The sequence below is a fragment of the Medicago truncatula genome, chromosome 6 (genome assembly GCF_003473485.1).
Source record: "Medicago truncatula cultivar Jemalong A17 chromosome 6, MtrunA17r5.0-ANR, whole genome shotgun sequence".
Taxonomy (NCBI): domain Eukaryota; kingdom Viridiplantae; phylum Streptophyta; class Magnoliopsida; order Fabales; family Fabaceae; genus Medicago; species Medicago truncatula.
This window is the reverse complement of record NC_053047.1, coordinates 16,997,591-17,025,134: the sequence shown is the minus strand read 5'-3', so window position 1 is coordinate 17,025,134 and position 27,544 is coordinate 16,997,591. Positions and strand designations below refer to the sequence as shown.

Sequence of the window (27,544 nt, the reverse complement as noted above, 5' to 3'; positions counted from 1 at the left end):
TGGTTTTGATAGTGTTATATGTAAAACCATACTTATGGTGTAATGGTTTTAGATGAAATTATTATCGGTATATGGTTCTAACAGTTATTTTAGGCCCAAGAATGTTGAATTTAATTAAAATTTGATCAAAATTAGGTGTATGGAATACTGAAACCATATGTATGATTTAATGGTTTTGATAGTGTTATATGTAAAACCATACTTATGGTGTAATGGTTTTAGATGAAATTATTATCGGTATATGGTTCTAACAGTTATTTTAGGCCCAAGAATGTTGAATTTAATTAAAATTTGATCAAAATTAGGTGTATGGAATACTGAAACCATAAGTATGGTTTAATGGTTTTGATAGTGTTATATGTAAAACCATACTTATGGTGTAATGGTTTTAAATAAAATTATTATCGGTATATGGTTCTAACAGTTATTTTAGGCCCAAGAATGTTGAATTTAATTAAAATTTGATCAAAATTAGGTGTATGGAATACTGAAACCATAAGTATGGTTTAATGGTTTTGATAGTGTTATATTTAAAACCATACTTATGGTGTAATGGTTTTAAATGAAATTATTATCGGTATATGGTTCTAACAGTTATTTTAGGCCCAAGAATGTTGAATTTAATTAAAATTTGATCAAAATTAGGTGTATGCAATACTGAAACCATAAGTGTGGTTTAATGGTTTTGATAGTGTTATATGTAAAACCATACTTATGGTGTAATGGTTTTAGATGAAATTATTATCGGTATATGGTTCTAACAGTTATTTTAGGCCCAAGAATGTTGAATTTAATTAAAATTTGATCAAAATTAGGTGTATGAAATAATGAAACCATAAGTATGATTTAATGGTTTTGATAGTGTTATATGTAAAACCATACTTATGGTGTAATGGTTTTAGATGAAATTATTATCGGTATATGGTTCTAACAGTTATTTTAGGCCCAAGAATGTTGAATTTAATTAAAATTTGATCAAAATTAGGTGTATGGAATACTGAAACCATAAGTATGGTTTAATGGTTTTGACAGTGTTATATGTACAACCATACTTATGGCTTCAGTATTCCATACACCTAATTCATCAACAACAGAAGTTACATGTCATGTTCAGCTTGCTAACTTTTGTAGCTTTTTTTCATAGTACCAAAATCAAGAACTAAATTTTACCATACAAAGTCAATAAAAAAAAAAACATTAAAACTAGTCCATAAATTCATCAACAGAAATTACAATTAAGAAATTAATGTTTTAATGTTTTTGAAGTTTTTGAAGCTTTTTTTCATAGTATATTTTTGCTTTATTCTCCACAAGATTTCTTCTGCAATTGCTTGTGTTGCTTATAATTGTGGAACAAATTCCAATCCTGAGATCCATAATCTTTGCAGCCCTCTCAATTTTTTTCATTTTGGACCATCCTTTGAAAGAATCCAGTTGCGTGTTGTCACCTCCCCATTCATCAAGAAATTTCATGCAGAAGACTCCACAACTGTCTTTATCAACTTGATTGGGCATCCTTGGTGTATCCCACTTAAATGTGCTAAACTTGAAGGGCATTCGGATTTTTCTAGTCTTATACATTTCTTCCACAAATACTTCCACCTCGTTCAGCCAAACATCAAACATATCCTTGTATACAGTGGGTGCGCCATTCTTGGTGTGCAATTTATCTCCCGTCAAGCTGTTCAGGTATTCAAATTTTTGGCTCTTCAAATTCACGACGAAGCACACATAATGACTTCCCGGATCCCCAATTAAAGCTGGCGTCATGATCTGCAGTTCCAATGAGAAAACTATTATTTACTATGTGAAATGCATCAAAAGATAAAACTATAGTCTATGTATGCAGCTCCAAAGAAAACTATTATGTACATCAAATGGTTTTGTAAGACAAGTGTCAGAAACCATTCCTTGGGTTAAATGGTTTACAAGTGTACTATTCAACACTAATGAATTTTGTCAAAGGCACCTGCAACAGTTTAACCACATATATTCAAAGGCGAGTAATGATGTCTACTAGTATTATACATACAAAAAATGATAGCATCAGTACAATAAATACAAGATTGGAAGACTACATTGGTAATTTAATAAATCAGTTTTCAACCATCTCAAACTATTATTTACTATGTGAAATGCATCAAAAGATAAAACTATAATCTATGTATTCAGTTCCAAAGAAAACTATTATGTACATCAAATGGTTTTGTAAGACAAGGGTCAGAAACCGTTTCTTGGGTTAAATGGTTTCAGACATACAACACTAATAGTATTTCAGAGTATTACTGTAGATCCAAACATGCACTAAAATTAAAAAACCATATTGAACTGAAACTTACATATTCTAGACTGTTAGGGTCAATAGCTTTCCAATCCAAGTACTTGAACTTGCTTAGTCTCTCGATGAATCTTGTGAATGCAGCTGGGTTATTTTTGTCAAAGGCACCAGGTCTTTCAAGTTCAACCTGTTTATATAAAAATAAATCAGTAAAATCAATTATTCAGCTTAATGAATAAACTAAACCATTAATATTCATGGAATATAATGCATACATAGTTAATCATGGGTGTAACCAGTCTTGTCATCTTGTCTCTTTGTTGATTCCAGTTTAAGCAGTTGATCCAGACATTGATCACAAAGCATGACACCCATTTGTCTTGTTGAAGCGACCACAAGTCTATCCTTTCCACAAAATAATCATGAGCCCTGTTATCCGAGCAGTACAGAAGCTCATCCCTATACAATTATTAAGCATTTTAGGATTTGTAGTGCTATAAACATGATTTCATCAAGCATAAAATGGCAGTTCACTCATCAAAGGCAGACACAAACATCCAAAAGATCAATCGGAAAATATCATAGCTTAAAACTGTAAAATAAACACATTGAAATGAACAGTAAAGAAAACTATAGTATATATATGTAGTTCCAAAGAAAACTATTATTTACATCAAATGGTTTTGTAGGGAAACTTTCTGAAACCATTCATTGTGAAAACTGGTTTTGACATACAAACATCCAACATACAAACATAGTTCAAAACAACAGCTTAAAAACCAAATAAAACAACCAATATGGCAAAAAAATCAACATGACTATAATTAATACTCATCACACTTACACTAAGCTTATGTTTTGGCATAATCTCACTTATGTGAACTATGACATTGTACGTTAATGACTCGGCAAAATGCTTCCTCATAACAGCGAAATAAGAAATTGTTTTCACTTACTGATCAAGCTCCGAGCTCCATGCATATGTTGATAAATTTTTCTGCAACTCAGTTGCAGTAGACTCGTGGACAGCGTCATCATACGGGCTGTCAAGGTACTTCGATTTCTTCACTACACGTCGACGCTCAGGGTATGTGCTATCAGAATAAAGCATATTATGCTTCTTTCTTTTCTTTGTCGTGACTGTTTGCACATTGTCCAAGTTAATTATTTCATCTGGCATCACTGACCTTAGTGGAGTTGCACTGTCAAATAATATTACATAAGAGTGTTTATTTTTGCAGATTTTAATTAATATTGTTATTGTGCAGAACATAATTAATCAATTCTAAAGTACAATTATCACATTGCTTGATTCGTACTCTGTAACAACTTTTGAGACACATTTTGTAGGTTTCTCCCCATCCGTCACATCTTTAACAACGTTTGAAGCTGGATTCTCTGAATCATTTGTATTGAACCTGAAACCATCAAAAAAACATTTTAGTTTTCAGACATCACATATCAAAACCATTGATAAACACTTTAAAAGTTATGGTTTAAGATGGATTTTTTAAACCATTAGTTTGTTATTATAGTTTTACACATCATAAATAAAAAACCATTAAAACACATCATATATAGTCATTTCTTACCCTGCATTTGAAGCTTCAAAAAACTCTGGAAACTTCAAGATAGTTTCTTGTGTCAATGTCATTCCCACATTGCATGCTGCCTTAACTGAATCATCAATGATCTTTCCATCAATCTCAACTTCTTCATCATCGACATTTTCATCATTGCTTTTGGCATCATCATCTTTCGTTTCAGCTTCAGGTACTTCCACCCCCTTCTGAGTACCTGAACTCTTATTCTCCTCAGTTTCATCATCTTTAGTTTCAGCTTCAGGTACTTCCACCCCCTTCTAAGTACCTGAACTCTTATTCTTCTCAGTTTCATCATCTTCATTTGATGTGTTTGTTTCTGCTGAAACTATGTCATTCTTTGCAGAAGTAGAAGCATTTGCCTCAGCTATTCTCCTCTCCAAGGTTTCTGCGGTTCTAGTGTAGACCCGTATGCAACCCCTACAATAATTTAGATGCTCCTCTGCCTGCAATCGGGTTATGTACATGTATTGTTAGGATTTTTGAAACCATAGAAAGACAATATTATGGTGCAATTGTTTTATGTATTATGAAAGAAAATGATAGCATTCACTCATTCATAGGAGAATAGTCTTTCACTATTAACAATTGTTTTATATATACTACTAATTTGTATCAGTTTAAAACAAAAATGAAGAAAAACATTTAAACTAGCAAGTAAAATTATTTAACAATACTAATGGTTTTACTGTATAACATCTTAAAACCATTTAAGAAAATTAATGGTTTATACATTAAAATTGCATGAATATCATTAATTTTCTCTCACCTTAGATAGTGGACATGTTTCTGCATCAAAACACATTACAAGCAGACCATCATCGGTGCTCTGCACTCTTTTGACCCCAACTGTCAATCCTTTATCCAGCCCCATAAGCTCATGCACCTTCTGAAGGTCTTGGTTTGCCGACTTAACATCCCAATCACGAAGCGATGGCTACTTGTATTTTCCAGTAAGGAATGGGCTTCTCTTTCCCATTTTCTCCATGTAATTAATCTGCAAAATAATTAGTATCATCATAATTAGCATCATCTTCTTCATCATGATCCTGTAGTCTATGTATGCATGCAGTTCCAATGAAAACAATTATGTACATCGAATGGTTTTGTAAGACAACTGTCTGAAACCATTCCTTGTGCAAAATGGTTTCAGACATACAAACAGCCAACATAAAAATAGGAATATATATAATGGTTTGAAGCTAAAAATAGGAATATATTACCGCAGCCAACATACAAATACAAATATGGGACAGAGAGAGAGAGAGAGAGAGAGAGAGAGAGAGAGAGAGAGAGAGATTACCATTAGGAAGTGGAAGTCCGCTAATGGATTTGCCACTTCCGGATTTTGCAATCCGTCTTTCATATATTGGAGAACATGGGAGCACCAGTTATAAGATGAAGCCTCTTCTAATACTTGAGCATAATGTAGAGAAACTAAGCTGTTGTTATTGGGGCACAACATGTTGTGAATTATAAGACAAATTGCACCCTTTACCCATGCCTTTGGTTTCTCCATTTTATTCAATCTTATCTCCAACTCTGCCGCCTTGACAAATGGAGAATAATCACCATCCAATCCTAACTCTACCCTGAGTCTCTTAATTGCTGCTTCTGAGCAAAGTTTAATGTTGATCTGCTCCCCCACCATTGGGAGATGATACACTCTGTGCACATCTTCTTCTGTCAATGGGAGCACATCCGTCTTGCTCAGTCTTATCCACATATTCTCCTTTTCAAAGTGTTTGACAACCCATTCCACAAAGAATGTGTGGATTTTTGTCCATTTGCATATATGAACCATTCCTCCAAACCCACTCTCATTCAAAAGTTGAATTATCTGGTCTTTTCTTCTTTTTCCATCTATTGACTTCATAAGGTCATAGACCTTAGGTATGCTAAGCTTGTGCCTCAATCGTTGCTCTAAATCCAAGTTTTTCTTTCCATGTTCCTCATCAGAACTTGCTTCTTCAGATTTGTTAACCTGGATAAAAAAAAACAATTACCAGCATCAAATGATTATTCTTGAGACATTAATCCAAAGAAAACAATTACCAACATCAAATGGTTTTGGTGTAAAACTTTCTGAAACCATTCCTTGTGCCAAATGGTTTCAGGCAGTATTAACAAATTCCAATTGTTTTTAATTTTACAGTATTAACAAACAAAGGCATTGAAACACAGAATTAACAGTATATTATTCCTGAGAGATTAACAAAAAGTTATTAATAATACACTTGAGACATTAATCCAAAGAAAACAATTACCAGCATCAAATGGTTTTGGTGTAAAACTTTCTGAAACCATTCCTTGTGCACTATTTGCACAGTATGGCAATAACAAAATGCTGCAAACTTATCAGTTCTTTTTCATTGTTTTGGTAATGAGTTCATAAAAGTTCAACCTGACCAATAGATATGCCCTATAAAAAGTGATCTTATATAGCTGCTGCCAATATCCACAACAGTGTTGTTAAATAGCAGCTATAGCGGCACTATACCACTATAGCTTCAACAGAATTTGGACAAAACGCTATTGTTCTGGGATATGCTATGCAGTGCAAAACGTTAACAAATAGCTGCTGTAGTGGCTCTATTTGATAAATTTTGTACATAGCATAATCTCAAAGAGAAGGCGCAGAACAAACTTGAATTCAATTAACAAAACCAAAAAAATTGTGATCAGTAATTTCAGCATAATCTCAATCCCTACTTCCTTTAAAATCCAAAAATAATGCATGTGCATCAGAATTAAGAATGATTGGCAGTTAGGTGCAATCTTCTCATAACAACTTTTAAAGTTTAGAAAAAACACATCTATTAATCTTGTTAATTATTTGAAGAAAAAAGCATTTAAAGGTTTTTGGATGTTCAAGATATTTAATAATAATACTTTTCATTTTAGTTTCTACTTTTATTGAACCTATCATTTAAGGGAGAGCGTTTACAAAATGCTAGACGAATAATAAAAAACGCTCCTGCATAACTCTGTCATGCAATACAAGCACGGTGCAAAAATGACAGCAGATAGAATTGAAGAATTACCCTTTTTTCCATCTTCTTTTCCATCTTTTTACCCTTTTTTTTCCTTTATCTTCATCAGATGCTTGCTCCTGCTCTAATTGCGTAAGTCCAATACTGAAGTTTGGAATTGGCCCGTCGTTAGATTTGTTAACCTGGATCAAAGAAATCAATTACCAGCATCAGATGATTATACTATACTTGAGTCATTAATCCAAAGAAAACAATTACCAGCACTAAATGGTTTTAGTGTACAACACATAGAAACCATTTCCACATAAAAATGGTTTTGGTATTTATTTTCTTAAATGGTTTTAAGATGTAGAAACTTGTAACTTCTAAGTTCTAACTAAACATGCACAATTGAAAACTTTACAGGACCAAAATGGTTTCAACTTTACAGGACCAAAATGGTTTCAGAGCATTTACACAGCATATTGGTTTCAGAGTAAAACTTGACAAAAGCTTATGGTCTACAAGCTTATGTTAGATGCTATGATGTTGCATGTTAAACCTGTTACATTGAACATTGTTCTCACATCAATTTCAGTTCACTAGGGACTAATTTTCATTTGTCGATTCACTCCCTTGGCACAAACACTCTGAAACCATTTCAATTTGAAATTAAACTGTCAATTTGAGATGATTTCAAAACTATTTGAGAACAATGTTCAATGTAAGACAGCGACAGTGAAAATGAGCAAGAAATCATATATGATAAGTTTGAACCTGTTTTTTTTTTTCATCTTTTTGCGAAAACGGAGTTCCGGTGATGAAGAAAGCGCCGGTGATGAAGACAAACACAGCAACGGTTTCCGGCGAGGTTGTGAGCGTTTGGTTTCGGTTTCCGACTGATGAAGGCAAACACAGTGACGGTTTCCGGCGAAGTTGTGAGCGTTTGGTTTCGGTGACGGTTATGGCGAAGGATGAAAATGCGAAGATGATGATGATGTTGACGAAAAACGACGGTGGTGATGATGATGGTGAATGACGGTGGTGTTGATTTGGTGAACGACGGTGTTGTTGATGGTGAACGACGGTGACGGAAGATTGATGATGAACGACGGTGGTGGGAGTTTGTTACAGGTCCAGCGCGTTGGTGAGCAACCGGTTACGATGGTGCGCGACGGAGACGGCGAACGGTGACTGATTCGTACTCTGTTGTGGTTCGTACTCTGTTGTGGCAATGAATGGGATCGGTGGTGATGGCGACGGTGGTGATGGCGATGAATGGGATCGGCGGTTGGTTTTTGGAGAAGAAATGAAATGAAAAGAAAAGAAAAAAGAAATGAAATGAAAAGAGAAAGAGAAATGACAAAATGGGCTTAGTTTGGTTTGGTTTGGTTTGGGGGGTGTATGACAAAATGGTTTTGAGTGTAGGAAGCAATTATGCACGGTGCATAAGGAAATGGCTTATGCACCATAACCACTCCCATGTTTGAGACGCTCGACATTCTAAATATACTTCTATGGTCCTTTTTGTTAGTAATTGTTGAACTAAATTGACTACTGAAAAACATACTTGAGAATTAACTAGACTATCTAGAAACAATTCGAGTACTAAAATGACTAATAAAAGTGACAATTTTGTTAGAGTTGTTAATTTTATTAGATAAATATTCTATAATTTGTAATTATGATCTATGACTATATAGTTAGAATTCCAAAAATATGTTGCAATTTCATTACATTCGCAACAATTATTTACACATTAAAGGGCCATTGTTTATTTATAGTTTGAAGTCTTACTTCACTTCATGTTTGAGAACTCTCATTCCTTATAGGGAATGAGATTGAAGTCATGCCTTCGTCGACAATAATTTTTCTTAGCATTGAGTAAATGAACGGAAATGATGATGTTTTATATGAAAAGATTCCCAATAATTTAGTCATTCTGTTTTTTTTTTTTTTTTTTTTGGAGAAATGTTTTTTTCTTTTTATAACCTTACAGTCTTTTTTCTTTACTTTCTTTATTTACTCATCATTTTCTGCACCTAATTCTAAATGCACAAGGTCACCTTTTAAGTATGTGCACGAGGTCCATTAGGTCAAAAGATGTTATTAGAGGCCCCACTATGAGACAATCATTTTTGGGCAACTTATTTGAAACAACCAAAGAAAGAGATGTATGTTATTAGAACAATTATTTAAGTAAAGAGTTACATTATTTGAATATTAATTTTTTTTATTAGACAATCAAAATGTAGGCATCAATATTGAAATTAAATTAGAAGAGTAAAAATACAATGTAAATATGAGAAATTTGTCATAAAATGGTCGTTGGTGCGAGCATGGATGGGGTTTGATGGTGTCGACATTCAGGTTATTCAGAATCACCTTAATCAGTTTATTTATTACACAGGTGGCCTAAAAGTGTGGCGTAATTTTCTTCATCTCATCTGGCTTTTGTGCTCTTGGATCTTATGGAATGAAAGAAATAATCGGTCATTCAAAAATCAGAGTGCAATAGTTTTTTTTTTGAGCAAAAAAATCAGAGTGCAATAGTTATCAGCTACTTAAAAAGTTAAAAATTATTCTTTATTGTGGTAGAAAGGTAAACATGTTACTTTTGTTTTTGGTACCCAAATGTGGTGGTCGAACCCTCTAATGCGTTTGAGTATCGACTAGCACTGATTTGTTTCTCATTGGAATGGTTGTATTTTTTGTAGTCTTTTTAGTACACCTTGTGCTAAAGGATTGTTGTAGTTTTGTTAATATAATTCATTTTGCGTTGTTAAAAAAAATTATTATTTTACTAAAACAAATTATTTTTCTTGTATATGTGACGAATGCTAGTAAGGAACTCGAGCACATTAATATATTAACAATTTATCTTTAGTAAATCAGGATATTGACCATGTAGTTTTTTTTTTTTAACAAACCAAAATAAAATATATTAACATGAAGAAAGAACTCTAGCTACAAGTGTTGGGATAAAACTTTGAAGTGATGCAATGATTCTTCCTTACGTTGAAAAATATGATTGTTCTTTTCTTTTCAAATTACCCAAACCAAAAATAATCAAATAAAATAGAAAGAAGACATTAAAAGTTTAGAAGATCCTCTCAACTGACTAAAGAGTGTCCTTGAAGAATTGGTTAAGATGATTGATGATTCCTTATCAATCACTATTTTTAGAGTCTTTTCAATTAAGTTTTTAGTCTATTTTTATCATTTTAGTGTTTAATTAGAGTCATTTTGAATAAATCATTCTCTTGTAATTTTCAAATCAATTAGTTGTTTATGTCATTAATTTCTTCACTAACGGGACATTTTGTATAGTTTTTGGTTTATGTCATTGATTCAACTAAACAGCTTGATTGTTGAGATGAAACATTGATATCGAAGCTATGAATATTAAAGCATTGTAGTAATGAGAAAAGAGCTGCAAATAACATTTTTGTTTTATGATATGAATACAAGCTAGTGCAACCTTGGCCCATTGGAAAAAAGGAACGTACTATATTCATTTGGCCTGGCCCAAAGTTTGAATTAGGTCTCCTTGATTTTAAAAAGCTAATAGATGTGGTGGAGTGCAGCATATATATAAGGATAGCAGGTTGATCACGGAAGGGGGAGAGAGCTTGATAACTTTTGGGAGTGTCAGAAAATTTGTCTGGTTTATTCTCTTTTCTTTGTTGTTTGTTTTCTTTACCATGAGTAGCTAGATTCCCAATTGTTTGGGATGAGATTATCTAGATGACAACTTTTGTTCTATGACTTTCTTTTGATTATTGAAGAAGTTTATTGAATCATTTTTCTTATCTCTGTTCTTAATGCTTTTATTGCTTGGCCGCCTTTAAATTGATTTACTGTTTATATTGTGAAACGGAAGTTGAATTTATAAACGCTTGAGATAAGAAATTCTTGCTTTTGTAATCTAGGAATAGATGCAAACCCTTGAAATCAATTACGAATTCTTGTTCAATCATGCTTAATTCTAATCTTAAATTCACTAAGGAATTAGGGATTATTTTAGGATTAATGATTTTGTCACTAAGGAATTAGGGCAAGAATAAATTAGAGAATTCGGTAATGATACGATAAGTCTATTCAATGGTCATATTCAAGTTGTTAACTCAAGATAGTCATCTAGTGAAACTCATCCCTGACAATCTTATTATTATAGTTCAATCCAATTATACTTTACTTAATTTTCATTATTGCAATCACACAAATTCAGTACCTTTTTGTTCAATTAAGTTATAAATACTATTCGAGAGTATAACGCAATCCTCGAGTTCGACACTCGGTCTTACCGTTTTAATTTTACTACTTGCACGATTTCGTACATTTGCGAAAATCGCTATCAATGATAAAAATAGAAACATTGTATTGGAAAATAGTGAAAACTGAAGAATTTAACTTTTTAAAAGTCAACATTGTTGAATTCAATGTAAATATACTACTTTTGGTTTCCTTAACCATTGCCCTGAGGGCTTCGGTTAGCAAGACCCTTATATAAATACATAATATAATTTGGTCACTTGATATAGTATGATTCATTCACAAAACAATGTATTGGTCCGGATGATAAGAGATTTAAGCCTCTTAAAGAAATGATCAAATGTTAGATCTTTAACTCTAGTATATGGAGAACACTTGGTTGGTAGGGGAGAACTCAATTTTTTTTCTTTCGCATCGGTTTCAGACCCATCAAGAGAGAACTCGCATTCTATACCAACAAACTCCTCGTATAAGATCAGTCACCACTAAACAACGGTAGAAATTGCATACGACCAATAACATTCAACTACAAAATATTTGTAAAATTAAAACTATGAATGATATGATTAATCTTCTTGTTTAATTAATTTTAAGATAACAAATTATTAACAAAAGGTCACTTATAATCTTAATCACTTTTATGACACATGTCCTTTTTTTGTCAATTTATTTTATAAAAAGAAAAAATCTCTTAAACATTTTAAAACTCCATAACCGGTCTAAAGAGAATTTAACAATTTTTTTAATATTCCACTTCTTTGTTTTTCTTATTATTTTCTGCAAATAAATTAATACTCCCTCCGGTCCTATTTACAAGAGACAGTTGACATTTTAAATACATTGAATAATGTATGTATCTAGTCAAGAACCTAAACCAAATACATAAATTATTTAATGTATCTAAAAAGTAAATTGTCTCTTGTAACTAGGACCGGAGATAGTATTATAATTCCTAATGTTCAAGGCCACGCCAAAAATGTCCACTCCCTGAATTTGGACCACTTGGGACAGTGCTTGAACTACTTAGTCAGGAACGGTGAGGCAATGGCGAAAGGTACACTTGCACTTCAGCTACATTTTTATGTAATTGAGCCGGACAATAATTTTTATTAGCATTAAGTAAATGAACGGAAATGATGATGTTTCATATGAATAGTTTCCTAATAAATAAGCCAAACAGACTATAAGAGCCAATTATAGCCACCGGTTTAATACATATCTTTGAAAACAAATAATTTACCATATTCAACTTCCTACGAGAAAACTTTGATTCATATCTGTTCTCATTTTTGAAAATGGCCGACGCTTTACTTGCAATCGTGATTGAAAATCTCGGACATTTTGTTCGAGATGAGCTTGCATCCTTTTTGGGTGTTGGAGAATTGACCGAGAAGCTGCGTGGAAAACTCAGATTAATCCGTGCTGTCCTAAAAGATGCTGAAAAAAAGCAAATAACAAACGATGCCGTGAAAGAGTGGCTACAGCAACTCGGTGATTCTGCTTATGTACTTGATGATATATTGGATGAATGTTCAATAACCTTAAAACCACACGGAGACGACAAGTGCATCACTAGTTTCCATCCTGTGAAGATTTTGGCTTGTCGCAACATTGGAAAGAGGATGAAGGAGGTTGCTAAAAGGATTGATGATATTGCTGAAGAAAGGAACAAATTTGGATTTCAACGAGTGGGAGTCACGGAGGAGCATCAACGAGGAGATGATGAATGGCGCCAAACTATTTCTACTGTCACCGAACCGAAAGTATATGGAAGAGACAAAGATAAAGAACAGATTGTAGAGTTTCTTCTAAATGCCAGCGAAAGTGAAGAACTCTTTGTCTGTTCCATTGTTGGTGTTGGCGGACAAGGAAAAACAACACTCGCTCAAATGGTCTACAATGATGAAAGGGTAAAAACACATTTTGACTTGAAAATATGGGTGTGTGTTTCGGATGATTTCAGTTTGATGAAAATTTTAGAGTCCATCATAGAAAACACCATTGGAAAAAACCTAGATCTCTTGTCTTTAGAGTCAAGGAAAAAAAAGGTTCAAGATATTTTGCAAAACAAAAGGTATTTGCTTGTTCTTGATGATGTTTGGAGTGAAGACCAAGAGAAATGGAATAAGTTAAAGTCTTTGTTGCAACTTGGAAAGAAAGGTGCATCAATATTGGTCACTACCAGACTTCAGATTGTTGCATCCATCATGGGAACTAAGGTTCATCCTTTAGCACAGTTATCTGATGATGACATCTGGTCGTTGTTCAAACAACATGCTTTTGGAGCAAATAGAGAAGGGCGTGCAGAGCTTGTGGAAATAGGCCAAAAGTTAGTGAGAAAATGTGTGGGTTCACCTCTTGCTGCTAAAGTATTGGGAAGCCTTTTGCGCTTTAAAAGCGATGAACATCAATGGATTTCTGTGGTGGAAAGTGAGTTTTGGAATTTAGCTGATGATAACCAAGTCATGTCTGCTTTGAGACTGAGCTACTTTAACTTGAAATTGTCATTGAGGCCATGTTTTACTTTTTGTGCTGTTTTTCCTAAGGATTTTAAAATGGTGAAGGAAAATCTCATTCAACTTTGGATGGCTAATGGACTTGTTGCATCTAGAGGAAACTTACAGATGGAGCATGTTGGTAATGAGGTATGGAATGAATTATATCAAAGGTCATTTTTTCAAGAAGTCGAATCAGATTTAGCAGGTAACATTACATTCAAAATGCATGATTTAGTCCATGATTTAGCTCAGTCTATTATGGGAGAAGAATGTGTCTCTTGTGATGTTTCAAAGTTGACTAATTTGCCAATTAGAGTTCACCATATCAGGCTGTTTGATAACAAATCAAAAGATGACTACATGATTCCCTTCCAAAATGTTGATTCCTTGCGAACTTTCCTTGAGTATACGCGACCTTGCAAGAATTTAGATGCGTTGCTATCAAGCACTCCTCTCCGAGCTTTACGTACCAGTTCTTATCAACTCTCGTCATTGAAGAATTTAATACATTTGAGGTACTTGGAACTTTACAGAAGTGATATCACAACCTTGCCTGCGTCTGTTTGTAAACTACAAAAATTGCAAACACTTAAACTTCGAGGTTGTTGTTTTTTATCTAGTTTTCCCAAAACATTCACAAAATTGCAGGACCTTCGACATCTCATTATTGAAGATTGTCCATCATTGAAATCAACTCCTTTTAAAATTGGGGAGTTAACTAGTCTCCAAACATTGACCAATTTCATAGTTGATTCAAAAATTGGTTTTCGTTTAGCAGAGCTACACAACTTACAATTAGGAGGCAAGTTATACATCAAAGGCCTTGAGAATGTGTCAAATGAGGAGGATGCTAGAAAAGCTAATTTGATTGGCAAGAAAGACTTAAATCGCTTATATTTGTCATGGGATGATTCACAAGTTAGTGGTGTTCATGCTGAGCGAGTATTTGATGCTCTTGAGCCCCATTCAGGACTTAAGCATGTTGGGGTGGATGGTTATATGGGAACACAATTTCCTCGTTGGATGAGAAATACTTCTATTCTAAAAGGTTTAGTTAGTATTATTCTCTATGACTGTAAAAACTGCAGGCAGCTTCCTCCATTTGGTAAATTACCATGTTTAGATATTCTTTTTGTATCTGGAATGAGAGATATAAAGTACATTGATGATGATTTGTATGAACCTGCGACTGAGAAGGCTCTTACGTCATTGAAAAAGTTGACTTTGGAAGGCTTACCAAATTTAGAGAGGGTGTTGGAAGTCGAAGGAATAGAGATGCTACCACAACTTTTAAATTTAGATATAACAAATGTCCCCAAACTTACATTGCCACCCCTTCCATCTGTTAAATCACTTTCTGCTAAAGGAGGAAATTAAGAGTTATTGAAGTCCATTGTTAACAACAGTAATCTTAAGTCACTTTCCATACGCAAATTTTCTAGACTCATGGAATTACCTGGTACGTTTGAACTCGGCACTCTTAGTGGCTTAGAATCTCTTACAATTGACCGGTGTAATGAAATCGAGTCATTATCAGAGCAGTTGTTGCAAGGTTTGAGTTCTCTTAAGACACTAAATATTGGAGGCTGTCCACAGTTTGTTTTTCCACATAACATGACCAATCTAACTTCCCTTTGTGAACTGATTGTCTCAAGGGGTGATGAAAAAATACTAGAAAGCTTAGAAGACATCCCCTCACTGCAATCTTTGTATCTGAATCATTTCCTTTCTCTAAGATCCTTTCCAGACTGTTTGGGTGCCATGACTTCTCTTCAAAATTTAAAAATTTATAGTTTTCCAAAGTTAAGTTCACTACCAGACAACTTTCAGCAACTTCGAAATTTTCAAGAATTTAGATGCGTTGCTATCAAGCACTCCTCTCCGAGCTTTATGTACAAGTTCTTATCAACTCTCGTCATTGAAGAATTTAATACATTTGAGGTACTTGGATCTTTACGTAAGTGATATCACAACCTTGCGTGCGTCTGTTTGTGAACTACAAAAATTGCAAACACTTAAACTTCAACGTTGTTATTTTTTATCTAGTTTTCCCAAACAATTCACCAAATTGCAGAACCTTCGACATCTCGTGATTAAAACTTGTCCGTCATTGCTATCAACTCCTTTTAGAATTGGGGAGTTAACTTGTTTGAAAACATTGACCAATTTCATAGTTGGTTCAGAAACTGAGTTTGGTTTAGCAGAGCTACACAACTTACAATTAGGAGGCAAGCTATACATCAATGGCCTTGAGAATGTGTCGGATGAGGAGGATGCTAGAAAAGCAAATTTGATTGGCAAGAAAGACTTAAATCGCTTATATTTGTCATGAGATGATTCACAAGTTAGTGGAGTTCATGCTGAGCGAGTACTCTAAGCTCGTGAGCCCCATTCAGGACTTAAGCATGTTGGGGTGGATGGTTATATGGGAACACAATTTCCTCCTTGGATGAGAAATACTTCTATTCTAAAAGGTGTAGATGATGTTTTTATGGAAGAGTCTGTTCCAAGTGAGGTGGTTTCAAATCAGGATGGGATTAAAAGCAATGAATTGGGAGGTGGCTTTATGTTTGATGATGTGAAGGAAGAGAAGGATAAGCAGAAGAACGAATTAGCTACACAACAATGTTTGACATATGAAGGTTTTGCCAAGGAAAACGATCTTGTGAATCGAAAAGAGAGTGGCGAGAATGAAATGATTGATAGAAATGACGAATTGAAAACCAATGAAGAAGCAAATGAAAGTATAGATGGCTTAGTGAGTGAGACGGATGAGTGCAAGAATCAGATAGTTGGGAAAAGTTCAGAGACTGCCAGAGATGATGATTTATCTGTTGCTCAGTAGCTGAAGCCGTTCCTCAAGTAGGCTTTTGGGGGAAAGGCTAGTGAGCGAATTCTACTGCTTTTAAATGAATACATTGTTGGTATTTGCAGACCCGTAGATTAGTAGTTTACTTTTATTGTTTTTTTTTTTTAATTGTATGGTTTGGTTAAATGAAAGATAAGAGAAGGGTTGTCTTCACCGTCACATCTCTTGGTTTGAGAGATGCGACTGTAGCTGAGTTTCCTTTCTTCGTCTTTCTTTTCTTTTTCTTCCTTCAGGGGGTGGGGTATGGGTTTGGTTGGCTAAATCTCTGTAGAAAATAGTAGGAGAGGGTACCTAAGTTTGCAGGTTCCTTTGTGTACAAGGGATTAAAGTGTATGTCAAAATATTCTATGCGGTGGCATGTAAAGAACCTGTGAATTTGTAAGGAGAACTAATGATTACTGTGTACTTTTTCTACTTTTAGTTAATTCATGAAATTAATTTTCGTTATATTATTTGTTGTTCAGGATACTCCCTTTTGTTGTTCACAATACTCCCTTCTCTTGATGAATTTTTCTTATTCTTAGAAAATAATCTTAGATATTCATGAATTACCATTTAAATACGAGATACCTGTTTTATGTCAATTTGATTGGGTTATTGGATTGTACAAAGGTTTTGCTAATTCCATGTGATGATGGCAGAAGTATTTTTTAACCCGTGGTGAATTTGACAGACTGCTGAATAAATGTCCTTTCTAGTGAGAAAGCTCCCATAACATGACCAATCACTTTTAGCATGAATTGTTAAGTGGTAGTGACATTTTCACATAACATGACCAATCTAAGTTCCCTTTGTGAACTGATTGTCTCCGGGGGTGATGAAAAAATACTAGAAGGCCTAGAAGGCATCCCCTCACTACAAAGTTTGTCTCTGCAAAATTTCCCTTCTCTAACAGCCTTGCCAGACTGTTTGGGTACCATGACTTCTCTTCAAGAATTATACATCATTGGTTTTCCAAAATTAAGTTCACTACCAGACAACTTTCAGCACCTCCGAAACTTGCAAAGATTGTATATTGAAGATTGCCCTATGTTGGAGAAGAGATGCAAGAGGAATAGGTGACGATTGGCATAAGATAGCTCACATTCCTGATTTGCCATCTTCTGTGGAAACAACAAAACCAACAATTTGTGGTAATTTACTTTAATTTAACGAATCCCTTTATTTGATTCCTTTGTCTTTTGTGTTACTATAATATAAAAATTAGATGGTGTGATTATAGACTTATTATATTGAACAATGTGTGCAGATAATATCATATCAGCATGGAAGAAGCAATTCTCATATGTGGTCAGCAAGACAACACTTAAATATACCGTATCTTACGGTGGACCGCGTTTCTCTATTTTTCATAAATTAAATAATAAACTCATATTTAATTATTTAATTACTAAATAGTCTCACTTATTATTTTATAAATAAGTCTTACTTATTTATTTCTCTCATCTATCTGTCCTTTGTGTGTGACCATATAGGTTCCCGTAACGTTGACAATAATATTAAATCACATATTTAATATTATAAACAGTGAGCGGTATCTAGCAACACATCACTGTTACCCAAGTGACGAGAATGTCATGTGATCTGACGAAATCTTTCTGTGATAATGATCATGTGTATAATTACCCTTTTGCCCTCATGTCTATATTGAACACAAGGCATAGACTGTGTCATCCTTGTTTAGTTCAATATTGGGCCCGTAGACATTTCTCCTGTTATTTAGGAGGGGCAAATTCCATCCAGGTCACTCATGTCCCTCAGAATGATTCATGGAGTACCCATCAACCAACTTTATAGTCATCCTGTTACGGACAACGTTTGAATGGTGACAAAACACTCGACTCCAACATCTACGGTACATAGCGGTTTCAGGTCGAAGGGTGGAATACACCACTATCACTATGAGAATATCTTATGACACTTTTCATAACTTTTACTATGTAGTATTCTCATGGTGGATCAATCCAATATAAATATTACTCCTGTTATACCCTGATTTTGGACCTAAAAATACTTGTTCAAATTTCTTTTCTAACACTGATATTTGTCAATTCTCTGTTATTTTACTCTGAACCTTTACTCTCTTTTCCAGCGTATTTTACTGCCTCTGTCCGTCCTTTCTTGCATTTCAAGTCATTTAAGAACTCTCTAAAACATCGCATTACTTTTCTTGCATTTTATTTCAAAAAAATCATACAAAAGGGTATTTTTGTCATTTCCTGCAGTGGAACCCATTTTAGTCCCTGTAACTGTCTATGAGTCTTTTTAAATTGTCTGTACAAATCATTGTTGAATCTCTGTTTAAAATCATTTCAAAATTCCTGTCAAAATTTCAATTTTTCTTTACGTTTTGTCCAATTTACCAATTTTAGTCCAATTTTATTTTAATTGCATTTTAGTCCCTGAAACAGTTTCTAAAATTACATTTTTTAGTCCAATACCTTTCCAAATTGCATTTTTAAGTCTTTTTTTTATAATTGCAGATCAGTCCTTCAATTTTCTTATTTTGCAGAAAGGTCCCCAAGTCCAAATAGTACAAGGTCGAGTTTGTTATGTCCAATTACAGGTGTCCCCCTCCCATTGGGTCTCAAGCACACATGGCAGCCTATAAAAGGAGCATTCACTGCACAAGTCAGAACAAGAAAAAAAGGATCCACAGAATCAGTGCCAACTCACAAACAGAATTTCGTTTTCTCTATCATCCTAACAGAATCAAACACAAAAAATCTCAGAAAAGAGGGAAGAACACCAAGAACAGATCATCCCCAAATCAACGAATCCGAACCGGATTCACTCAGAACCACTTCGAATCATCACATCAACACCAAAATCGTACCGGATTTTCGAGCAAAAACAACACCAACGGAGGCTATAGCGCGCGCGCGAAAGAGAAGAGGAGAGATTCGAAGTTTTCCGATTATCTTTTTTCTCCGTTCTACGACAGAGGTAACGCGTTTCTCCTTCCTTTCTAAGCCATTTCCGCGCGTTTCTTGCTTGAAATTGCATGTGAAAAAGTTTGTTACGGATAAAGATTTGTAGATCTAGGCTTTTGTGTTCGGATTTTGAAAATTTTGAGGCCGGATTCGGACTCTAGAGAGAAAAGGATATCTAGATCCGTAGTTTTTTTTCAAAAAAGTGTGAAAAAGATTTTCAAAGTAAAAACGTAGATCTAGTCCGAATCGCTCCGTTCTCGCTAAAACTAACGCCGGATTTGTATAGAGGAGGTGGTGATGGAACTTTTGATGTAAAAATTTCGAAAAAAAAAAAAAGAAAAACGCTCCGACGCGGCGGCGCTACGGCCGGCCACCGCGCCGGAGCAACTCCGGCCACCACCACCACTTAGCTCTCGCCGGCGGCGAGTTTCTAGAGAGAAGGGAGAGCATTTTTGTGATTTTGAGTTTTAGAGAGAGAAGGAGAAGGGGTTTATGTGTTTTTTGTGTGAATATTCCTTTATATACTCCCTCCGTTCCCACGCGCGCGCGTGCATGTTTCTGTGGTGTTCCCTCGCTCTGTGAACCATCAGATCTGGATTGTTCCAAGATCTGATGGCTGCTGTGTGTTAGATTTTGAATCCTGTGTGTGATTTTTTGTGTGGAATATGTTATATCTTCTGTTTGAACCGTTAGATCTTTGATCTAACGGTCACTGTGCTTCCTGCATTTTACACTATCTTTTGTGCTTTTTATTGGACCCTTGGATCTTTGATCCAGTGGCTGTGATGTGATCTTGGGAGTTAGATCTGGACCTCTGGATTCATCCAGCGGACCAGATTAAATCCTGCTGAGCCTCTTTTTAATTGCTTTTTAATTGTGTTTTAAATACTTTTTTACACTTTCTTGGCGTTTTATGCTTCTAAAAAATTTCTAAAAATATTTCCCTATCATTTTAATTTTTCCTCTAAGTGTTAGAATTTATTTGCTTATTTTTGCATTTATTTTCTTTACTTTGTTCTTTTAATTCTTGCTCATTAAATTCCATATATGTTCTTGATGCATTTTTTTTACATATTATGATATTTTTGCATGTGAAATAATGTGTGAAAATATCTCTAGGAATATGATATAATGCTTTGCTTGTGTGTACTCTTATGATCCTCACATTGTAGCTTAAATTCAAACCTTTCAAAAATGGCTATAATGAGGGAATTATAGGTCATATGCATGTATGAGTGTTATACCTAAATTCTAGGTGTATTTTTACTACTTTGTTTCATTGCATTATTTTCTTTCTCTTGTGCTATTCAATTCAACATTGCTTGCATTATTTTTACTACTTTGTTTCGTTGCATTATTTTCTTTCTCTTGTGCTATTCAATTCAACATTGCTTGCATCTTTTTTTATTATTATCATTTTGTACTTGTGTTACTAACTCTTATGCTTCATATCTCATTCATTCCATAAGCACCTAATCTTTGTACTCTCATTGCTCCTAGTTTAGGTTTTCTTTTTGTATTCATTTCTATGCCAACTGGTTTGTAATAAATTTAGTTAGTTTAGTTTAGTTTACATTCTTGCAAGACCATAGCATGTATCTAGGACTCGATGTAAAGGACTATGGACACTATAAGTGATGTACACCGACACGAGCACCGACACATGCACACACCCCACATGGATATTCTAGATGCATGATTAGGGAATGTATGTTTAGATGTATGCTTAGGTTTTATAATGCTTAGACAAAAAATCATTTTCCCAAAAAAATGTGAATGACCTCACTTGAAAACCTTTTTCTAAAATAGGAGTCAAAACTCCTCATTTTCCTTTTATTTTCTTAAGTAAAAATCTTAATGAATTTTAATCATACTTAGACTTTATTTTGCAAAATAACTAATTCCACCTCACATTTTCCAAATCTCATGTGTTATACCCTGTTTTTGGACCTAAAAATACTGGGCCCAATTTCATTTCAAACTTTGTCAATTATCAAATTTCAACTGCACAGTTCAAATTGTCTCTGCCTCGCAGTATTTTCAATCACAATTTTACCTATGTTTTTCTTGCATAAAACCTTTCAAAATGTCTTTACTTGTCTTGTAAGTCATTCAAAAGTGTCTCTGAATCATTACATTGCTTTTTCTACAGTTTATTTCAAAATTTGCAAAAAGTCATACAGAAGGGTATTTTGGTCATTTCCTGCAGTGGGACCCATTTTCATCCTTGTGACTGTCTCTGAGTCTTTTTCAAATTCATTTTTAACTTTCCATCAGTAAACCTTGCTAATTTCATTTCAAACTTGCATCTGAGTCAGTGTCGAGTCAATTTGGCTCTGTTTAGGTCATTTTTAGCCCTAGGGGCATTTTGGTCATTTCACATAAAATTTTGGCATGGGGAGGTTACTTTGAAGTACCTCATTTAAGCCATTGGTTCGTTTTAGTCCGTTTTGTCAATTTTATTTTTGTTTCGCTTTACGTTTGGTCAAATTATGTTTTTTGTTCAAATTTTATTTTTAATTGCATTTTGGTCCCTCAATTGAGGTCCCAAAATTGCATTTTTGTCCAAACTGTCTTTTATTTCATTTCAAGTTTTTTTATTATTTTGCAGTCCAGTCCTTGTCATTTTCACAATTTGCAGATTGGTCCTTAAAATAGCAAGCAGCGCCCAAATGAGCAAATCCAGATGTCACAATTCTATTGGCTCAAGTGTACACATGTCAACTATATAAACAGTGAGTCAGATTCAAAGCCATTCAACACACGCCAACTCATAAACACAAAAAATTTTCTCTTTCTCAGCAATTAGATCAAAAACAGAAAATTCTCAGAATTTCTCAAGAACACCAAGAACATTCAAACCCTAACCGTTTCTGAACCAACTCCAAACCAACTCAAATCAATCCAAATCAACTCAAATCAGTACAGAATCAACAAGATTTTTGCAATTCTCAGAGATTCTGCATCGAATCTTCATCATCGAATTGAATTTCTTCGCAATCCAAAGTGAGAATTCGCCATTGGCGAACTCCAGCACTGATCACGAAGGTTTCGAGAGTGTGAAAAGAAGAAAGAAAGAAACAGAATCCGGACCGGTGAAGAAGAAGAAGAATCACTGATTTATTTTCAGTTTCAAAACCGGAGATCAAGAAGCAAAAGCCAAATCCAAGTGTTTCCGAAGAACTCAACAGAATCTCCATAAAAAGCTCAGGTAAAACTCAGAATCCTTCTTCAAGAAGTAATATCACAGTTAAACCTGCAAGTAAAAAACGGAAGAGTTTCCAGAATCACGAAACAAAACCGTAACCGTAAACACAAAATCTAGATCCATAAGGATCTAGGTTTTGAAAGCAAGAACAAGTATCAGAAAAGCCATCAAGCGACGAATCGATGTAGATCTTTAAAGATCAAAACGATTTAGTTCAAAAAATCAAAAAAAAAAAATCATTTCAAAACCGTAAAAGTTTTTCAAGATCTACGTCGTTTCAGGCTGTGTATGAGAAAATAATTGCTGGATCCGTGTTTAGGGTTAAAGGACGAATCGTTAGATGTAAAAATCACAAGTTTCTGAAAAATTTCACGACGGAACCCTAGATCTTCACCGGAGAAGATGAAGTTTCCGGCGACCTATGAAGGTTCCGGCCGGTCCTTCATCCTCTCCGGCGTGCCATGCCAGAATCCGGCGAGGAGAGAGAAGAGAGAAGAGAGAGAAGCTCTGAGCTAGAGAGAGAAAGGAAAGTGGAAAATGATTTAAACCGGTGCCATGCCTTATAAATAAGCCAGTAAACCGGACCGGTCCAGTCCGGTCCATTCCCCTTTGTTCCTGGCCGTTTGATCTAGGGTTTCAGAACCCTGGATCAATCCTGTGGCTCCTGTGCATCCGGATCTTTTAGGTTTGGGCTTGGGCTTGTTTTCTTTGGTTTTCTGCGTTTTTGTCTTTCCTGTGCTATTCACACCCCCTTTTTTGCTACCTGCACCTATGTCTTGATTAAAATTGTGATGAAATTCCTAGAAAATTCATACATGTTTCTTGGTATTTTCTTAGTGTTTTTATGACATTTTTGCACATTAAGGATCTATGAAATTTCTGTATAATTAATTCATAGCATTTTAATTCTCTTTGAATTATTTGTTATGGATTCTTCTTCACACATTTGTCCTTGATGTGAGAATATGTGATAAAAACTACTTGCTGTGTTAATATGAGAGATTTGTGCCTTTAATTTCATGTTGATTCGCTGTTTTGATTTGGTTCATAAGTTCTTGATTTTATGAACAATATATGCATATTTTGAAAGATATAAAATACCAAGGTTATTCTAGAAAATATGGCATGAAACCATGCTTGCATGTTCCCAACAATTCCATGCTATAACTTGAGATAAAGAAAACTCTTTCAAAATTGGTTAAAGCATGAGAATTAGAGGCCAAGAATGCTTTAGGTTTCATACCTAATTTTTTAGGGTTTAATGTCATTTTGTTAACTTTTTGTGCCATCTTACATGCTTTTATTTCTTAGTACTTGTTATGCTTTTTTTCTTTTCACTAACAAGTTTATTTCCATGTTTCATGCATCTCATTTAGCATTCCCTCCACCTTCTTTAGCCTAGCATTTATTTTTGCAAGTTTTAATTCCTTTAGAGATGTAATTTGTCATCATTATTTTGTAGCTTGGCAAAGGGGCCATAGAATGTATTTAGGCAATTTTTGTAATATGGACTATGGACACTATGACGCACCGACACGCACACACTCACCTTAGATGCATGCATAGGATTGTATGGTTAGATAAGCGCTTAGGTTTTAAACACTTAGAGAAAATCCATCTTTTCTTTCAAAAAAAAACAATTGAACTTCACTTCAAAATTTTCATAATAAGTATGAAGTCAACACTTCATTTTTTCCCTTTCTTTTTTCTTAAGAAAAATTCAATTCATCTTAATCATTTAGACTTTCTTTTTAAATCACTAATCAAACCTCACTTTTTTGCTAAATCTAATGCCCTTGAGGCCTCTCATCTCTATTCTTCCAAATCTTTTTTTAAAACTTAAAATCAAACAATTAAAACAAAAAACAAGTTTTTTTAGCAAGAACTACGAACGGTTTTGATCCCTTAAAAGGGTACGTAGGCAATGAGTCAAAACTCATCCAAGCCGAAATAAAATCCAATTCTACTTCTTCTCACCCCCATTCTTAACTAATCATACCTTCCTCTTTATAAAACTAAGCAATAAAATTAAAGCGTAGAAATCAACTTAGGAAAACGGCTCCTATAGAGGACTATAGTTACTCCGGGTGCCTAACACCTTCCCGTAGTAAAACCGACCCCCGAACTTAGAATCTAAGGGTTTTTTCTCAATTTTTCCCTTCCCAAGAAAAAAGAGAGATATCAACGGTCAAAAGGTTCAAGTCCAATTAATGACTTGGCACCCAAAAACCATGATAACAGAAATGGCGACTTCACTGGGGACTCTTTTTAGCGGGTCGCGCCTAGTTTTCCTTAGTTTATATTTACGCTTCATTTTATTGCTTACATATGTGAATATTTGTTTACTTTCATTCAACGTGTGGGGTGAGAATATCAAAAGTCCTAACCCGGGCTGAGTGAACTTATGTTTAGGTAGAGATATAATCGACAATTCGATCCGGGGGTTGCCTCGTGTATTGGATTATGCGATCAATCTCACATAGCTGAGGCATTTTGAAGGTGATATTGTCGGCGTGTGTTGTCATGCTTAGGCACTTCACTTTCAATTGTTCGACGAAGCTATGAACCGTAGTTACCAAACCCATCCTAGCCTTTTTAGGACGTAGTGCGGTGGCTAAATTGAGTGTTGTCTCAAACTTTAGTCGTCACGCGATACTACACTCAAACTAGACCTTCTCACAAATAATCATGGAACGGGTGTCGTCCTGTACTACCATGATATATGTGAGAGAGGTTGCAGTTTGGGAACTGTGTTAGAACCTTGGTTACTACTATCCAAAGCCTTAGTTCACCGGACGCCGTGTCCATCTGTTACTTTGAATCTCAACCCACCCTGTTCTTTGTAACTAAACAAAACAATCATGCATACATGCATTCATGCATAAACATTTTTCATGCATTCATCGAAGGGTTTAAACAAATGAGAATTTTTGTAAATAATCACAGGTATGAAGAAGACTAAGTGCTACAAGTTCAAGGAAGTGGATCTGGTTGGTTTGAGAGAGTTGGCACTCAAGGTCAAGAGTCAAACAGGGTTCCGACTCCGATATGGGGGATTGCTTACTTTGCTCCGAACCGATGTGGACGAGAAGCTAGTGCACACTCTAGTGCAATTTTATGATCCGAGCTTCCGCTGCTTCACTTTCCCGGACTTCCAGTTGGTTCCTACTCTCGAGGCTTACTCCAATCTAGTGGGTTTACCTATAGCCGAAAAGACGCCTTTCACCGGTCCCGGGACTTCTCTTACTCCTCTGGTTATCGCTAAGGATCTCTACCTCAAGACTTCCGACGTCTCCAACCATCTTATTACCAAGTCTCACATCCGGGGGTTCACTTCAAAGTATCTTCTTGATCAGGCTAATCTCAGTACTACTCGTCAGGATACACTCGAGGCTATTCTTGCTTTGCTTATCTACGGGCTCATTCTCTTTCCGAACCTCGACAACTTTGTGGACATGAATGCTATCGAGATCTTTCATTCCAAGAACCCGGTTCCTACTTTGCTAGCAGATACCTACCATGCCATTCATGACAGGACTCTCAAGGGCCGTGGATATATTCTTTGCTGCACATCTCTTTTGTATAGGTGGTTTATTTCGCACCTTCCGAGTTCCTTCCATGACAACTCGGAGAACTGGTCCTACTCTCAGCGGATTATGGCCCTCACTCCTAATGAGGTCGTCTGGCTCACTCCCGCCTCTCAAGCCAAGGAAATTATCATGGGTTGTGGAGACTTTCTCAACATACCTCTTCTTGGTACTCGTGGAGGAATCAACTACAATCCCGAGCTTGCTATGAGACAGTTCGGTTTCCCTATGAAGTCGAAGCCCATCAATCTTGCCACATCTCCAGAGTTCTTCTTCTACATGAATGCTCCCACCGGACAAAGGAAAGCTTTCATAGATGCTTGGTCCAAGGTTCGAAGGAAGAGTGTGAAGCATCTAGGTGTGAGATCCGGTGTCGCTCATGAGGCCTATACTCAGTGGGTGATAGATCGAGCTGAGGAGATTGGTATGCCTTATCCAGCTATGAGATACGTGTCTTCATCCACTCCATCTATGCCTTTACCTCTGCTCCCTGCGACTCAGGATATGTATCAGGAACATCTAGCTATGGAGAGTCGTGAGAAGCAAGTGTGGAAAGCTCGGTACAATCAAGCTGAGAATCTAATCATGACTTTGGATGGTAGAGATGAGCAGAAGACTCATGAGAATCTGATGTTGAAGAAAGAGCTAGCTAAGGCCCGGAGGGAACTAGAAGAGAAAGACGAGCTGCTTATGAGGGATTCCAAGAGAGCCCGAGGACGACGAGACTTCTTTGCCAGATACTGTGATTCAGATTCCGAGTCCGACGATGCTCCGACTACTTCCTATGCTTGAGGGCTTCATGTGTTTATTTCAAAGTCTTTCTTTTGAGAATACTATGTAGTTTTGATTATTTGCAAGATTTCTAATTTGTTTAAAATCCCTTCGATGAAAAAAAATAAGTCTTTTGCATTTGCATTTGCATATCATGCATCATATGCATCATGCATTGGTCACAAAGGCTTCCAAGTGCTCACTATCTCCTGGTTCCTCTGCCGCAGTGTGAAAAGTGGCTCGTGCTCAGAGAGTTTACGAACCAGATAGAATTGATCGAACCAGAGAATACAGAAGAAAGAAAAGGGCTATGGAAGAAGAGAACGCTCAGCTTCGCACCGAGTTAGCCTCTCTAAAGGAGGAATTGGCTAAAGCTAATGACGTCATGACTGCTCTACTAGCTGCTCAAGAGCAATCAGCTACAGCTATCCCTACAACCACAGCTGCACCAGTAACTACAAGCGTGCTCCCTACCACTTCTGCAGACAACCGCTTTACTATGCCAGTGGGGTTTCCGTATGGGCTTCCACCGTTCTTCACTCCCGTTGCTAC

At 35.5% G+C, this 27,544-nt stretch overlaps 2 protein-coding genes across 2 annotated transcripts; one reads left to right on the top strand and one right to left on the bottom strand.

Moving 5' to 3' along the window:
* Positions 1–1,152: 1,152 nt before the first annotated feature.
* LOC112417788 (uncharacterized) lies at positions 1,153–8,179 on the bottom strand. The gene is made up of 10 exons (XM_039835168.1): positions 7,629–8,179; positions 6,924–7,054; positions 5,183–5,863; positions 4,649–4,876; positions 3,871–4,325; positions 3,598–3,696; positions 3,235–3,480; positions 2,554–2,737; positions 2,340–2,465; positions 1,153–1,773 (listed from the first exon to the last, which is right to left on the bottom strand). The coding sequence occupies exons 5-10, from the start codon at positions 3,930–3,932 to the stop codon at positions 1,252–1,254; spliced, it is 1,239 nt and encodes a 412-aa protein (XP_039691102.1). The 5' UTR covers positions 3,933–4,325; positions 4,649–4,876; positions 5,183–5,863; positions 6,924–7,054; positions 7,629–8,179; the 3' UTR covers positions 1,153–1,251.
* A 4,242-nt stretch (positions 8,180–12,421) lies between these two features.
* LOC25480454 (putative disease resistance protein RGA3) lies at positions 12,422–15,440 on the top strand. Its single transcript, XM_024774507.2, has one exon. The coding sequence runs from the start codon at positions 12,422–12,424 to the stop codon at positions 14,999–15,001; it is 2,580 nt and encodes an 859-aa protein (XP_024630275.2). The 3' UTR covers positions 15,002–15,440.
* The last annotated feature ends 12,104 nt before the right edge of the window (positions 15,441–27,544 follow it).